The sequence below is a fragment of the Trypanosoma equiperdum genome, assembly GCF_001457755.1.
Source record: "Trypanosoma equiperdum strain OVI genome assembly, contig: ctg_1712, whole genome shotgun sequence".
NCBI lineage: Eukaryota > Euglenozoa > Kinetoplastea > Trypanosomatida > Trypanosomatidae > Trypanosoma > Trypanosoma equiperdum.
The window spans coordinates 37,902-53,215 of record NW_027123741.1 but is presented as its reverse complement, the minus strand read 5'-3'; the positions used below and the strand labels follow the sequence as shown (position 1 = coordinate 53,215).

The 15,314-nt window shown below is 48.8% G+C and overlaps 5 protein-coding genes across 5 annotated transcripts; all 5 read left to right on the top strand.

Moving 5' to 3' along the window:
- Window positions 1-1,606: 1,606 nt before the first annotated feature.
- TEOVI_000506400 (uncharacterized protein) lies at window positions 1,607-1,963 on the top strand (the record flags this gene model as incomplete). The annotated part of the gene is made up of 1 exon (XM_067222890.1): window positions 1,607-1,963. The coding sequence occupies one exon, from the start codon at window positions 1,607-1,609 to the stop codon at window positions 1,961-1,963; it is 357 nt and encodes a 118-aa protein (XP_067078991.1).
- A 696-nt stretch (window positions 1,964-2,659) lies between these two features.
- On the top strand, window positions 2,660-5,551 carry TEOVI_000506300 (uncharacterized protein; the record flags this gene model as incomplete). The annotated part of the gene is made up of 1 exon (XM_067222889.1): window positions 2,660-5,551. The coding sequence occupies one exon, from the start codon at window positions 2,660-2,662 to the stop codon at window positions 5,549-5,551; it is 2,892 nt and encodes a 963-aa protein (XP_067078990.1).
- A 1,117-nt stretch (window positions 5,552-6,668) lies between these two features.
- Window positions 6,669-9,425, top strand: TEOVI_000506200 (chloride channel protein, putative; the record flags this gene model as incomplete). Its single annotated transcript, XM_067222888.1, has 1 exon — window positions 6,669-9,425. The coding sequence occupies one exon, from the start codon at window positions 6,669-6,671 to the stop codon at window positions 9,423-9,425; it is 2,757 nt and encodes a 918-aa protein (XP_067078989.1).
- A 430-nt stretch (window positions 9,426-9,855) lies between these two features.
- Window positions 9,856-11,865, top strand: TEOVI_000506100 (tRNA pseudouridine synthase D (TruD), putative; the record flags this gene model as incomplete). Its single annotated transcript, XM_067222887.1, has 1 exon — window positions 9,856-11,865. One exon carries the CDS (start codon window positions 9,856-9,858, stop codon window positions 11,863-11,865), a length of 2,010 nt encoding a protein of 669 aa, XP_067078988.1.
- Window positions 11,866-12,390: 525 nt separating this feature from the next.
- Window positions 12,391-14,103, top strand: TEOVI_000506000 (MYND finger containing protein, putative; the record flags this gene model as incomplete). The annotated part of the gene is made up of 1 exon (XM_067222886.1): window positions 12,391-14,103. The coding sequence occupies one exon, from the start codon at window positions 12,391-12,393 to the stop codon at window positions 14,101-14,103; it is 1,713 nt and encodes a 570-aa protein (XP_067078987.1).
- Between the last annotated feature and the right edge of the window lie 1,211 nt (window positions 14,104-15,314).

Sequence of the window (15,314 nt, the reverse complement as noted above, 5' to 3'; positions counted from 1 at the left end):
TTTTTTTTTATTTCACGCCTTTTTTTAAAGCTCCGCCTCACCTCTTTCTTTCTCTCATTTACTTTTCTTCCCATCCTCAACCTCTCATCCCCTGCTGTTTTTGTTTTTTTTTTCATTAATTATGAGTTGCAGCATGCCGCCGCATTTCATGCCATGAGGTTCGATGAACACAAAAATACAAAAGGTGAAATATGGCTCTACGGCACTGCAGCAACATAAGAAGAAGAAACTAACATGAGCGAAGAAAAAAAATAAATAAATTAAAGAAGGGGGAGATGGTGGTGGCGGTGACGAAGGGACAGAGAAGAGAAAATTAGCCGGTGTTTTTTTTGTTTTTTGTTTTTTGTTTTTTGTTTTCGTTGTTAGATGTACCGATTTTTTTTTTCCTGCTGTTTCGTGTTTTCATTTTCATTTTCGTTTATCTTCCTTTTCCTTTTCCTGTTTTTGTTTATATTTGCCTTCACTTCCTCAAACACGGTCTAACCGAGCTGATTAAGCTCTGTCACTCAATTACATACTTACGAAGGAAAAAAAAAAAGAAACGTACATCTTTGTTTCGTCCACCACATTAGAATCCCACGCATGAGCATAAATGTACGTCGCAAATTCACAAACTCACAAACATAAGTATGAATAAATATATGTCTACATTTACTCATATTTGTATGCGCAGTTTATACATCCCTGTGTTTGTTTGTGTGAAGATGTTAACAATGAGTAATTGTTGCATTAGATTTTTGCCTTTAGCACGTTGTTGTTCTCCTCGCTTAAATACTGCTGGCCCATGTGGGAAAGGGAGGACAAATGATAATTGTTATATTTAATGTACGAGTGTGAGTTCGTGTTTTGTGTTGCATTCTTTATTATTGTTGTTGTTGTTGATGTTTTTTTTTTTTCCTCGGACGGCATGGATGGTGGGGGACGGCGTCCCTGTATTTTGTTTGTGTATGGTGAGGACGAGTGTTGAAGGGAAGAGGAAGGAAATGACATCGCTAGCAGGAAGCAAACGAAAGGTAAGCAAAAAACAAAAAAAAAGAAGAGAAGGAGCGAAGAAGAAGGTTGAGGCGAAGAGTTCACCGTCTGTTGCCTTTTAAGCGACGCTGGAGGTGAGTGTTGTTGTTTTTTTTTTAATAATTTTATTTTTATGTTTCCTGCACAAGAGTGTGGCTATGTGTGACTAGTGTCTGTTGACACATCGAAGCTTATATATATATATATATATATGCGTATTTATACATATAAGAAATAAATATACAAACAAGTACGCAAACACAAGCACCAAACACATATACACGTAAGCATGCGCACGCGATACAAACACAAAACATGCAGTCTGTGCAATCACCTGTTGTTTTGTGTCCATGTACATCCATTTGTACCGGGGTTTATATGTTTCACTCCTACGAATATTTACGGATGCACGGATACTCGTGCCCTCTGTGTATTTGTACGTATACAACTCGTTTGATGCATTGTATCCTTTCAAAAAGTGTATTACTCATGCGTCTACCTTTGTTTCTTTTTGTTTATTATTATTATTATTTCGAAAAAAAAAGGGGGGGAAGGAAAGAGCTTTGTTGTAATAGTGAGTCACCGAGTAACCGTAATGGGGGTTCGCATGTTCTGCGACTTTCTGAAGCTGCGCCGCTGGGAGCGCCATGTGTTGGCGCAAAGGGAAAGGCAGGAGAGCGCACTGGCTGCAGCCTTTAGGTGTATTCCCTGGTCTGGCGTGGCCATGTTCTTCTTTGTGATGATTTTCTTCGGTATTGACCTCGGTGCCGGTATCAAACATACCGCGCGACAGATTCAAGAAAAGAAGGAGGAAGCAGCGCAGTCGGTAGAAGTGCAGAAGATGCAAGCGCGCCAGTGGTCGGTAGAGCAGGTGAAGAATTTTCGCGAGGGTGAAATTCCAAAGCCGTCATGGGCGGAGGGAGGTCCGCGTGGATCCAACAACCCACTGTAGTAATGAACCCGGTGATTTTTCGCTCTCTCTGTTTTTGTGTGTTTGTGTGTGTGTGTGCGTGCGGGCGTGTGGACGTGTGGACGTGCCATGCTGTTCTACGTACCATATGTGTTCCGTTATTTGACTATTTCCACTTTGCTTTCCCTCGACTTTCTTCGTTGTGTTGTTATGAACTCCTTTCACCTATCATCATTACTACTTGTTTATCGTCTCAGTCGTAGCCGTTTTACCTTCTTGGGCACCAAATAATAGTTACGGTGTGCCCAGACGCACCCGCAAATCCACAGTTTTGCGTCCACATGTTTTGTTATTAGTACTTCATATGAAAAGCAGTGAAAATATCGTAGCTGCTCTTCGTGTGTTCTTGTCTTTTTTTTTAACATTTGATAATTTGGGGTTTAGGCGGTCGTCGAGTCTGGAGTTATTGACTGTCAGTATCCTTGAAGTTAGTTGTGTGTGTGTGCATGGTGATGCCACACCACTGTTTATGAAAATTTGTTGTCCCCACTTTTTAGCGTATCAGGTTTATCCTTTTATCTCCCTCTTCCTCCTCTTCTTCATGTTTTATTGCCGACTCGTGCACGCGGTGGGCGTTGGCGGCGGTATATTACTACATTTAACATTTGCTAAATAAACGCGCAGCATGGGCGTGGGGGAAGTGAACGCTGCCAGAAAAGGAGTATAATACCGATTGACATGTTAACTCGCGTGATTCATGACTTGTACCACCTAAAGAAGATACACAGTGTCGTACTCGATGAGAAACTAGGACACGCTCTAAAGGAAAAACTTACCGCGTTAGAGCTTAGCGTTGGGCCTTCCCCGGGTCCGTCCGCTCTTCGGCGACTCTTGGAGTGCCTTGCCTACTTCCAGCTTGAGCAGAGCCCCGTCGCGGCGAAGGCCGTTGCATTGGTAAGAGCAGAACTGCCGCGTATGACTGGTGGGCAGCTCTCACGAACTATTGCCGCCTGCTGCATGTTGGGGCAAAACGATATCTCCTTCTCCGCTCTGCCACTACTCTCTGAAGCCCTGCCGAGTATGGATAGCACGGGGACTGTTCAGCTAATTGACTCACTGGCTGCGGCGGGGGTACGGCATGAGGACACGTGGTCTCTCCTGGCCGAGCATTGCATTAGACGGATGGACGGTTTTACTGGGCAACAGCTTTACCGTATCATCGAGTGCTTTTACGAGAGGAGAGTGCACTACCCTGACTTCTATGTTGTGGCAGAGCGGCACATTTGTGCTCAACCTTCATCGTACATTTCTATGGAGCATCTAAGTGCTGTAATTGAATGTTACAGGGGGTTAGAAATGCCCGTCGTATCGCTGCTCGCTGCAAGCTCTGCTCGGTCGGCTGAAGGCTTTGAAAGTGCACTGGCTGCGATGTCACCGGCGCGAGCGCGACGCGATCACAGGGCGGAAGGCGGCCCCTCCAGTTTGACTGCTGAGGCAAAGGGCGCATTAAATCCTTCAGTAGTCGCTGCTTTTGTGCAATCGATGCTGAAGGCTGTGCAAGCGGCCGACGAAGTGCAATTGACTGATATGCTGCATAAATGTGAGGTAAAGCAGGTGATGCATGCGGAGATTATGGAAGCAATTGCGTTACGGTTGAAGGGGCTACACAATGCCGCCCCGAACGTGTCCCGCACAACAGCTCTCATGCGGCTCATGATGCGTTTCGAGAAGCGCGAATGGTTTGCCGCTGCTGCTGCGCCCTTGTGTGAGCTTATGGATGCTTGTGTGGAGGACGCTTTAACAGTTTATGGCCATCGGTTACTGAACCTTGCCGATGGTGCGTTAAAATTGTTTCCCGCAGACAAGCAGCCCACACACTTCTACACAGTTTTGGTGCGTGACATGAAATTTGGTGACGTGACTGCGAGCGTGGATGTGCGGCGATTGCCGCTTGTTGTTGGTGTTATGTTGGCACTGCGTGCATACGGTGGTCCAACCCTGCTGGAGCAGCACATGCCAATGATATCGGTTGCCGCGGCGAACGCCCCGTTTCGGGTTCAGGTGGAACTAGCTGCAATGCTTGCGCCCCTCCCTATGGCGAAGAAGACATTTTTGCCTGACCTATTCACTTCGCTTTCTTCACAGAAGAACTGGTCTCGGAAGCTTGTGGCGCGAGAGGCGATTCTGCTGATGGAGGCCCTCACGCGTAGTCGTCTTCCATTCAATGATTTATTATTGGTAGTTGTGGAGTTCACGAGGCGCAATCCGTCTCGTTTTGATGCTCCTGAGCTTGTCAATATTTTGTTGCAGTGCGCAACTTTGGGTTTCAATGACGTGGAATTTTACTCGGCAACAGCAACACACATACTGGAGAAGGCTGCAAATGCCACTGTGCACGACCTTTGCATGCTTATGTATGCATTCACTTTCGTTCTAAAGGGTGTAATTCGAGTTGTACAGCAGATGATGCCACGTCTGCGTGTCTCTGCAAGTCACGCAACCGCGCGCGACATTGTATTACTTCTGTACAGCTCGGTAAAGCTTGGCATCACCCGTCATGCTGAAGTGACAGTGCCCTTCTGCGACCGCGCTCTCAACATACTACCAAGTTTCAAAGGCGAGGAGCTTGCAAGCTGCATGGGCTCGTTGCGGGCCCTTAAGCTCGACCATGAGGAATTGCTTTCGGCCACCGCAGAAGTTCTTGGGAACGAGCTACAGAGGCGAGAATCCTGTAATGACACTGGTCATAAGGAAACTGCTGTTATTAATGCTTCAGGTACGTCCAGTGCGGCAGGCGCCATGCTCACCGATGCTCAGTTCATTTCCATCACGAGTGCCATCGTACAGCTGCGCCCAGCCCTTCTGCGACCTGAGTGGCACCCACCGCTTCAGGCCATTTGTCTCCATTCCCTTTCAGGTGCGGGTGCTGCGCAAACACATCTCATAGCGGGAACGCTTGCCGCACTTACCGAGGCACCGTGCAAGCAGGAGCACCGTGAACTTTTGCTTGAGCGTGCGAACGACGTGTGCGAGCGCTTTGCCAGTGGCATCATCGCCGCCGAGGTGGTGCTCGCGTTGCATACGCTTATGTTGCAGGAGGGCCTGAGTGACGAGGAGGTGAAGGAAATATTGTCACCAACTCCTCTCATTGCGTTTGCGAAATCTCATCACAGCAGTATTATTTCTAATACAGACACGAGGGACAAACTGCGCGGTAAGGGCCTGTTGCTTCTTCTTTCGGGCGTAGTCCCTTCTTCAATTCAGGGTAGTGTTATCACTGGCGGGCCGTTTCAAGAATTGTCGCTACGGGAATCGCTGCTGCTGCAGCGAAAGGAAACGCGACAAACAAATGCTTCGAAGGATGGCCCGTCATCAAGGCGGAAGACACGTGGGGCGTTGAAGCCGACGACACTTATATCCTCCACAAAACCAAAGAGGGTAAAGGACTGCATGACAGATGATGGTGATGACATTCGACGCCGGCGCCGTTCCTCTGCTGTGAGGGACGAAGATTCCAATGCGTTGTCGGGGGACAACGATGATGTTGCCTCGAGAAGAGGCACGGCGGATGGTAGCAACAAATGCTACGCCGGGGAACCGCATAAGGACGTAGAGGAGTTCCACCTATAAGTCTGGGAGGAGTGAAGCTACTCTTTTTTTCTCTTTAAAAAAAAATTCTCTCCCTTGTTCCACATCATTATTTGTTTATCTGGCGGTGCACTCCGTCAGGAACGTTTTACAGTATTTCGACCATGCTTCAAATGTTTCTAAACGAAGCAACCCGTTGGAGGTTTCTCACACTTTCTTACATTATTACCTGTTGTTAGACTGTTCATATTTATTTGCCCTTCTCTTCTCTTCTTTTCCTCTTTGCTCTTCGTTTGATGTTGAAGTACGGATAGCAGAAAAATGTAACAAGTACGTGAAGGAAGGAAAAGATAGTGTAAACCCACGTATCAATGCACTAAAAGAAAAAAAACTCCTCTCCCTTTTGTGTGTAAATCGGTGGTGGATGAAGGAAGTTAGGAGGTAAATGACTTATGCACCCATTTCCTCTACCGTTGTATGTGCGTGTTTAGCCTCTATACAATAGTGGTGGAGCTAGCCTTTAGATGCTAATAACAATCTCATCATTAAGGGTGCAAAAAAGTGTTGTTTATCGTATGTCGTTTTGTCTACGTGTGACTTCACAGGCAGTTAGTTGCCGCTGTGCCTGAGTCATGTGAGAGAGATATTCTGGTGGCTCTAACCCGCTGCAGTTGCTCATCTTTTATTCTGTTGGGTCGTACAAATAGAATACATGTGGGATAAGATAACTCTTTGGGTGGATGTTGATCTATTACTGCCTTCTTCTTACCTCTTCTGCAAGTTGTGGTTACCGCAAAAGGTATAGTCGTGGTGATGATGAAGTCATTTTACAGCGGAGTTCATTTCCTAAGTAAATATTCCTCATTTTAAAGGGGAGCGGAACGACTTCCCCTTACGGTCTCAGTAATGCATGAACTAGTTTCCTACCGAATAGTCGGAAGTCCTGTTTAGCATCTTTGTCTGTGTGAAATGTTGACCCCCTTTCTCTTCTTCTTTGCCTCTTGTGACAGGGTAAATAAGTTTGTTGCTGTGCTTCCTTCTTGTGCCCTGACCCATCTGCTTCACTTGCGGATACCCGCGAACCGGCGTGACTGTATAAAATTATAATCCCTTTCACCTCATTTTCTTTTTTCTTTTTTTTGGTTTCCCCTACTGAAGTATGTCCAACAAGTTGTTGCCATCGCAGCCACCGCAGGAGGCAGACGCTGGTGGATGGAACCGACGGAATGTTTTGGAGTCGCTGAGCACAAATGCAAAGGACCGCGCAACGAGCGCATGGTTTCAGGAACTGGCGCGGACTGAAGAGGAGGGCGATGCGGCGTTTGCCCGTGCTCGCCCTCCGTTATTTCGTAGGGCTCAGCGGACACACGTTCGGTCGGATGAGGAGCGCCGCAGGATGGACAACTATGAGAGCATTGATTACAGCGAACCCCAGTCAACTGTCTACAAGAAGCGTATGGCGCAATGGAAGAAGGAACCACGTTGGCTCAAGTGGGTTATGTTTATTGCAGTAGGCATTTGTGTTGGTTTGTGGTCCGTATTACTTTTTCAAACTCTCGAGTATCTTGAGCGCCGGAAGCGAGGGATGTTACGTACTTATCTGCATGAGACCCATGGGCGTGGTGGGACTGAAGCGCAGACCGTTGGAGGAGGTGCAGGTTTTCCAATGCGGTCAACCCCCAGTGGTGTTAGTTGGGCTGTGGCTGGAAAATGCTATATAATATATATCCTATGGTGTGCCGGTTTTGCGCTGCTCTCCTCCCTCTGTTGCCTTGTGATGCCCACAGCAGCCGGCAGCGGTGTCCCCGAAGTTATGGCTTACCTGAATGGCGTGATGTTTCCCCGTGTGTTTAACATACGCAATTTAATCGTGAAGACGCTCTCCTGCATTTTTGTTGTATCTGCCGGTGTTCCTGTCGGAGCGGAGGGCCCGATTATTCACATTGGCTCTCTTATTGGCGCGGGATTGCCAACAGGGCGGAGCCGAACGTTGAACTGTGGTGCCACGTCGCTGCTTTCAACCTTCCGTAACCCACGAGATATGCGGAGTTTCATATCGGCTGGTGCTGCCTGTGGCGTGACGTCTGCTTTCTCGGCGCCTATCGGTGGGCTGCTGTTCGTGATGGAGGAGGTGGCCACGTTTTTTTCGGTGAGGCTCGCGTGTATGGTTTTCGTCTCTTGTTTGGCATGCATGTGTGTGATTCAGATAGTCAACTCCTACATGAGCGGTTGGCATCTGTTGGCACAATCACCAATGACTCACGGTGAGTTTCTACCATCGGCGATCGCAATGTTTATTGTCAACAACGTACCGGGTAACCACGTGCCGCTGAATGTCTACACGTTTATACCAACAGTTGTCGGTTCCTTAGCCCTTGGGCTGCTTGCTGTTTTGTACACAGTATCGAGTGTCAGATTTTTGCGATGGCGCAGGGAGCGACTCTTTCCCAATACGTTCCTGCGTGTTTTGGAGCCTTGCTTGTTTTCGTTGGCGTACAACACTGTTTGCTACGTGCTACCGCTGGCGTTCGGTTGCATCGAAATACCTCCGTACGTGAAAGATCACAAAGCGGAGATGAAAGTTGAACTCTTCACCGAATTTTGCGCGGATCGTGAGAACACATTCAATCCATTAGCGACGCTTGCACTGATGGGTCCTTACAATAGTATACGCGTCTTGTTCTCGCGTCACACCACGGGGCTGATTCCGTGGTACGCGTGTTTGCTACAACTTATGCTTTACACATTCTCTTCAAGCTACGCGGGAGGAATGTTCGTATCCTGCGGCACGGTTATTCCTTCCCTCTTTATTGGTGCGATGGGTGGCCGGCTCGTTGGCACCTTGTTCAACAATGAGGTATGGGCGGATCCTGGGGTGCTATCTCTCATCGGCGCCGCCTCGTACTTTTCCGGCATCTCCCGTCTCTCGTTTTCTCTCATCGTGATTATGATGGAGATGACTGCGGATCTTACCCACATTACTTGCCTAATGGTAGGAGTCGTCTTTGCCCGAGCGTTAGCCGATCGTTTCTGCCACTCCTTATACCACTCACTGCTTGACCTGAAGTCGGTGCCTTTCCTGGAGGCACAGACAGGTGTGCACAAGTTTGATATGTTTTGTGCCAAGGATATCATGACATCCCCTGCAGTGACTCTCAACACTGTGGAGTCCATTGCACAAGTGGTGGAGGTGCTGCAGTCCACACAGCACAACACGTTCCCTGTGGTGGCCATGGCGAAGATGACATACAAGGGTGTCATATCCCGCTCCCAGTTGGAACTGTTGTTGTGGTTCATGTACTTCCGTGAGACAGATGGGTCAGATGTGATAGATAGTGGCCGCTTGAGTATGCTTGCTAGCAACGTGCCCTGTGGAGGTAAAAACGGAGAATCGGTTGGTCGGGTTCAGACAAAGGCAACAGGAATCGAGGTGTGTGAAAGTGAGGGAGGGAGCGCTTGTGGCCCGTTCACTGACTGCAATGAAAGTATCATTACACAGGCGGGGAGAAGTATGGACACTATCGTTCCACCTGAAACCAACGTAACGGACGGACCTCCCCGTGGTCCGCGGTCTCACGCCACCTATGCAGATCTAAACAAAGTGCGTGAGTGCATTTTCTGGCGGCGGTTACCTCCTATGCCTCCCGTTGAGCTATTATCCAAATCAACGATGCGCTGCCATGTGGACCTCTCCCCTTATGTGGATCTCAGCACATATTACGTGCGTGACGTGATGTGCATCTCGCGGACGTATTATATATTCCGTCACTTGGGGCTGCGGCTTCTTCCGGTAGTGGATCGTCGGCATCGTGTTATTGGAGTTATAACCCGCACAAACTTATTTGGTGACCGCTTACAGGAGCGACTAAGAGATGCCGAAGAAGCAGGAAGGCTAGCGGCCGTGCCGAGGGCCTAGGAGTAAGCACGTGGTAGTTGGTAAAGTGAGCATCCGTTTGCTTGGCAATGTATTTTTCCACGTGTGAGTTGGTGAGTGGTCATATTAACACTGCTATGAGGATGTGCCTCCTTCGTCCATTCATCATATACTGTCACTCAGTGCAGCATGAGAGGACTAGAAAGGGTGGTAGTTTCCCTATTTTCCAAACTGTTTCCCCCCCTCGTTTTTACCCGTGGAACTGAGTAAGCGGGCACATGACGAAAAGGTGATAAATAAGTGTACTGGAGGTCAACGAGGCTGCTCACGCCCTGATTGCTTCCTGTTAGTGCACTTCTTCAACATTCCTGTTAGCTTTCACCATTTATCATCTTTGGACATTGTCTTTCCCCATTCTCTTTTCGTCTGAGTTCCTCACCTCTTTGGTCGACGACCGGTATTTAGGGCATGAATGCTTCAGGCCTGTGGTGTGGAGAAGTTTCATGTGCCAGTAGAGCGTGTTGCGGTTGCGCGACTGAAGGACTGCCCTGAGGACTTCATCGTTGCGGAGGTAGACCCCGCGGGCGAGGCAACAGATGCCCAAACATACAAGCTTCCCATACCGCGGACACCAACGAATAGTTGTGGCGAAGTTGGCAGTGTCCAAACCGTCTTGTCCACGGCGACTGAACTGAACCGAGGGCAATGCGGCGGCAGCGCGGGCGACTCCGAAAAGCATATCAATGTAGCGCTCCCAATGGATGATTCCTTGAATGAGTCTCTGTTGGAAACCCTTCTGGAGGTGTTTGGTAGTAAGAGGGAAGCTGTTGCGCAGTATTCTTCCTGTGCCGCGGCTGGGAACCTCTTGTTTCCAACCAAAGAGCATGACATCGGCGTGTTTAACGAGAGGGCTGAGCGAGAGCAGCTGCATCGTGCTATGAAGGTATCGGTACCCCACTTACGTAGTGAGACCCGTCGTCACAGGGAAGCAACAGCTGGTCCTGTAAACATTGCTTTGGATGGTGACAGTGCTCATATTTGTAGAGATGGCGATGGTGGTGCGATTGATTATCACATCATTGTTAGCTACGATTGTGAGTTTCTTCTTCTTTCGCATCTTCTCGGGGAGTCGGTAGCTGACGCGTTGGTGGCATGGAACGCATCAGTTCCCCAGGGGCCGCCGCTTCATCTAACTGCTAAATTCCCTGTGACTGCATCAAAGGAGGTGCGACGCTCCTTCCACGAGGTGATGTCGAAGCGGTACCCCCGGATCACATGCCGCGTTTCGAATGGGCAGGTGGTCATCAGGGGTTCGTCAAGTGGGTTTGGAAAGCGGCAGCGTGTTGACGGGAACAGGGAAACAGTTGGTTTCACTCACCTTCTCATCCGCAAACGCAATTTGGATATAATGGAGCTGCGTATGTTATTGGCGGAGCACTTCTGCGTTCCTATTGATGCCGTTTGCACGGCAGGGATGAAGGATAAGTGTGCAGTGACGTACCAGCGCTGTTCGGTTCCCTGCACCCGGCAGCTCCGGCACCCTCGCGAAGAGGAAAGTGGAATAGATGGTGACGTTCCATTGCGTTTGACGTGGACGGACGATTTGTCAAGCTACGTGGAGATTTTGCAGACTTCTGGACCGCACTCCGCACCTGTTGGAATTGGTGAGCTCAAAGGGAACATGTTCCACATCCGGCTGCGTGATGTTCGTGGTATTACCCCTTCCGAGTTGATGCAGAGGTCCTGCCGACTGGAGAAAGAGGGATTTCTGAACTACTTTGGTCAGCAGCGTTTCAGTGAACATGCTGAGTGTTTCATGGACCACATTGGTGTTCATATATTAGGAGGTAGGTGGCCAGAAGCTGTGCGATGCCTTCTTCGTGGGGCCCCCGAGTTGTACGACTTATTTCCAACCCATATGGAACCACGTTACGTTCCCGCGAAGTTGCGTGATGCACGTTGCATTGTACAGGCACTCAACCGCCTTCACCGCACGCGTTATACAACGCTAACCCGAGCGGACGTAACGGAATGCACCCAGCTCTGGAGGGATGTGTGCCGCGATGCGCTACAGGCGGTGCCGTATGCTTTCCGTGTATTGTGGCTGTGCGGTGCGCAGAGTCTCATCTTCAACCGCCTACTTTCCATGTTACACGGCCCACAGTTGCCTGTGACTTTGCCGCTTTTGGGTTACAACGTATCGGTCGAGGGGGGCGTTCGCTCAGCTGTTGACAAGGTTTTAATGGAGCTGAACCTCGGGACGGTTGACGAGTTCGCCCAAAGGAAGAAGGTCCTCGGCGTGGGGATGCCAGGGGCGTTACGGGCGACGGTTGTCCGGCCAGTGGGGTGCAGTGTGTCGTTTACTACTGTTGAAGGAGGGAGTAGTGATGTCTTTGATGCGACCCTGTCCTTTTTCCTCCCATCGTCCAGTTACGCCACGATCTTTCTGCGTGAGGTACTGGGCTGTGACACTTGGTGGTGAAGTTGAGGTTGAAGGGTTTCCTGGGAGAGCTTGATGGGGCTCCAAGGAAGTCCTGTGAAGGTGAAACTTACTTTTTCTTTGGTGTTGGTGTTTACGTGGGGGAGACGGGGGTGCAAGAGACGGAGGCCGCCTAAAACAACAGAGACGCTGTGTGTGTACAGTTCCTTTCTTTTCCTCTATATATCTCCTTCCTTGCTAACTATTTTGTGAACACTTCACGCTTACTCTCTGCTCTGAATTTGTTACCTGTGGTCAGCAGATATTAAGGAAACCGTTTAGGTTGGTGGAATTTGTCATCGGGTTTTTGTAGGTTCGATCTCATCGCTCTTCAGGACGGAAGTGCGTGTAGCCTGGTAATTTTTCACTCGTAACAAAAAAAACCATAAACCCACAGAGCTATTACAGTTAAATAAAAGAGGTTGAGGAAGTTTGTTAATACGGACCAGGAGTGCCGTTGTTGTTGCAGTCGGCTGGTCACGTGGGGGTTGCGTTATCTAGTTCTGTTGTTTGTTTTCTTAACAGCAGATGAGTACGGGCGGGGTGCACTCGGGGCTCTTCACCCTTCACTTCACGTTTTTTGCCAACTCCGCGACGGATGATGAGCGATTACTGCACACGGGTCGGAAGGCTGGTACGAAGTCTTCAGGTGAGTTTGGTGACTGGCATGTGTTATTGCGCTTTGCAGTAGAGGATGAAGTGATCTCTGTACGTCATCAAGGCAAAATATTCGCCATGAGTGATGAATGTTGCGAAGGTAGCAGTGGAGAGGAACCGGTAGTGATCCCTGGGCTAGGCCGAATTCCCCGCCCACTGAAGGACCGTTACGCAACCGTGGTGATGCGCAGTCACTATCACTGGCAGCTCAACGAGCCCTGCCGTTTTGACGTCCACTTCGACCAGCTCGAGGGACGTATTGTGGGTTCTACGGAGCCGATGCTGTCTGACGTGACAGTGAGTTGTGAGGGCTATACCGCCTACGGTTGGTACATGGGTGAGGCAACTGTCACCGTAGGTGGATCCCCATATGCCATGCAGCAGCAACTGCGTTTTGTGCTTACACCATACATTGGTCCCCAGTGCACCATGTGTCTCGATCCCGTCTATGCTCAGGGGTACACATGCGCGGAGTGTGGTGGCGTTGAGTATTGCTCAAGAGCATGTCAGTTAGCCCACATGAGCGGTGGCCACGGTTTGCTATGTCAAACTATCGGTTGCACATATACACAGCGTTCCGGTAAGATTACCACTGAACTGGAGGACGGGACGGACCTTGTGGCGTGGTGGCGCTGCCTGGAAGATGCACACTACTCCATTCTGGTCGATTATCGCAATCCGATCGGTCAAGCTGTTGAGTTCTTCCTTTGCACACTGAAGCCGGCTCAGGAGGAAGGCATTCATTATCGGTTCATCGTAGAGGAGGGGACCACGCCACAGAAAGTGGATCAAGAAAAGTTTGTGGATTTCGCCTGCACGGTATTCCGCGCTGTGAGTGAAAATGCCATTAGTGAGGGGTGTGCCTCACTTGCAGCTGCGTGTTTGAATTATTTATTTGTTTACAGCTGTAACACTGGGGTAATTGTGGAGTCCCACGTCCTTTACTACTATAGCTGCCTGTCTGAAGACTTTGAAGGGGCCATATACTCGTTGGAGGAGTACGTGGCGTATGCTCGGCCAATGCATGAACTTGGAGTGGCTTTGATAGAATTTGCTCTCAAAAGCCCAACGGCACATCTCTTTTGGCAGCGTATGAAGTTGGTGAAGAATGTGTTCATCAACTTGTACAACATAAATACGAGCTGCCAGGGTTCTGGGAGTAGTGAGTTAATCAAGGCCATACCTGGGCAACAACGGGAGACACTTCATCTTCTAGCGAAGGTGTTCCTTATTATGGCATCGCGCGCCCCAAAGAAGGAGGTTTTGTTTATGTTAAAGCAGGCTGAAAAGTGCCTTCGGGATTGCCTTCCAGAGAGAGGCGACTGCGATGAGGCGGTAGAAAATGCTTTGGAGGCGCGGCTCAACGATGGAGACAAGTGTGAGGAATCTGAAGGTTCTATGCTAATGGATGACAACATGGAAGAGATGGATTCTTCAAACCTTGCCACTTTATACTACCGGCTCTCCGTGTTACTCCTTCTTTACGGCGATCCAAAGAAAGCACAGGAGGCTGAGGCACTGAAGGCCCAGGGAGATTTGTTGATCGCGAGAAAAAGGCAGCTGAGTGGGCAGACGGTTGGATGAATAAACATTTTTTTTCCTCTTTTCAAAGAAAAAGGAAGGAAAAAAGAAACAAGTGCAATTGATAAGTAGTTTGGTAAAGGGCCGCCGCTTGATTGCTTTATTCAAACTAGATTGGATGATGATGATAAACGGAGGGACAGGGCTGAAGCATGAGCTTAACCTGATCGAGGTGATGGTCTTTGAAGGTTCTTTTTTATTATTATTATTTTATGTTTAAAGAATTCTTTTCATTCCGTCCTGCTCGGTATCCGTCCTCCTACTTAAAATCATCGTGTTGTTCCCCCGCAGGTGTTTCCTCGGCTCCACCTTTCCGTCTTGTCCTTTATTTCAATCTCATCTCTTGTTGCCCTTTTTTTTTTTCTATAACCACTTGCGCCTAATTTTATGTCAAGTTGACACTTTTTTCTTCTTTCTTAGTTATGTATATCACGTTAACTACATTTCTCATTGTGCCCTCCTGACCGGCTCTCCACGGTGGTCCACCGCTGTAATAATTGATGAAATCAACGACTATTTGAACTGCCTATGGACGAGATGTGTATTTGTGCCTCTCGGTTTACCCGTTGTTGTGTTACCAAATTATACCACGGCATAACAAGGATGTGCATATGCGTACGTTTGCATTTTGGGGTGCATGGTGTTCTTCGAAAGGGATTGGTTTTATGTTGAGTTGGCACTTTTTATTTTTTATTTTTGTGCGGTTTGACGGATCCCCTGCCGTGGGATGATTACACGCACAACTTTTTTCGAAACGTGCCCCGCTCACTCGAGGGATCAAATCGTGGAGGTGTGCCATGGATTACTGTGACCTGATTGCATAGTCTAACCTGTGCGCACGTGCGCACAGAAGGAAAAAAAAGAATTGCACACTAGTTTCTTATAAGCTGCTTTGAGGGGCAATTTAGCTTGGGTGACTGTGGTTACGGTGGAAGGAGGAATTTATCTTTTTTTTTTTGAGTCCACTGCATGGAATCCATAAGTGGTTTGAAAGGTGTGTGTGCCGTGCACCATCGCCTTCACGGGCGCCCTTGCGCTTCCCTTAGCTCTTTTTTTTTGTCGGGTAACTTAAAGTTTGAGTGCCGATGTGGTCACCCGTAAGTTGTGTTATTTTCGTTCGTCTCGTAAATCAATAAGGGTACTTGACAAATATGTATTTGGGAACTGATACCACCAGGAAGCACGATGTTTCCCCCCCTCCCCCCGCTGTGCTA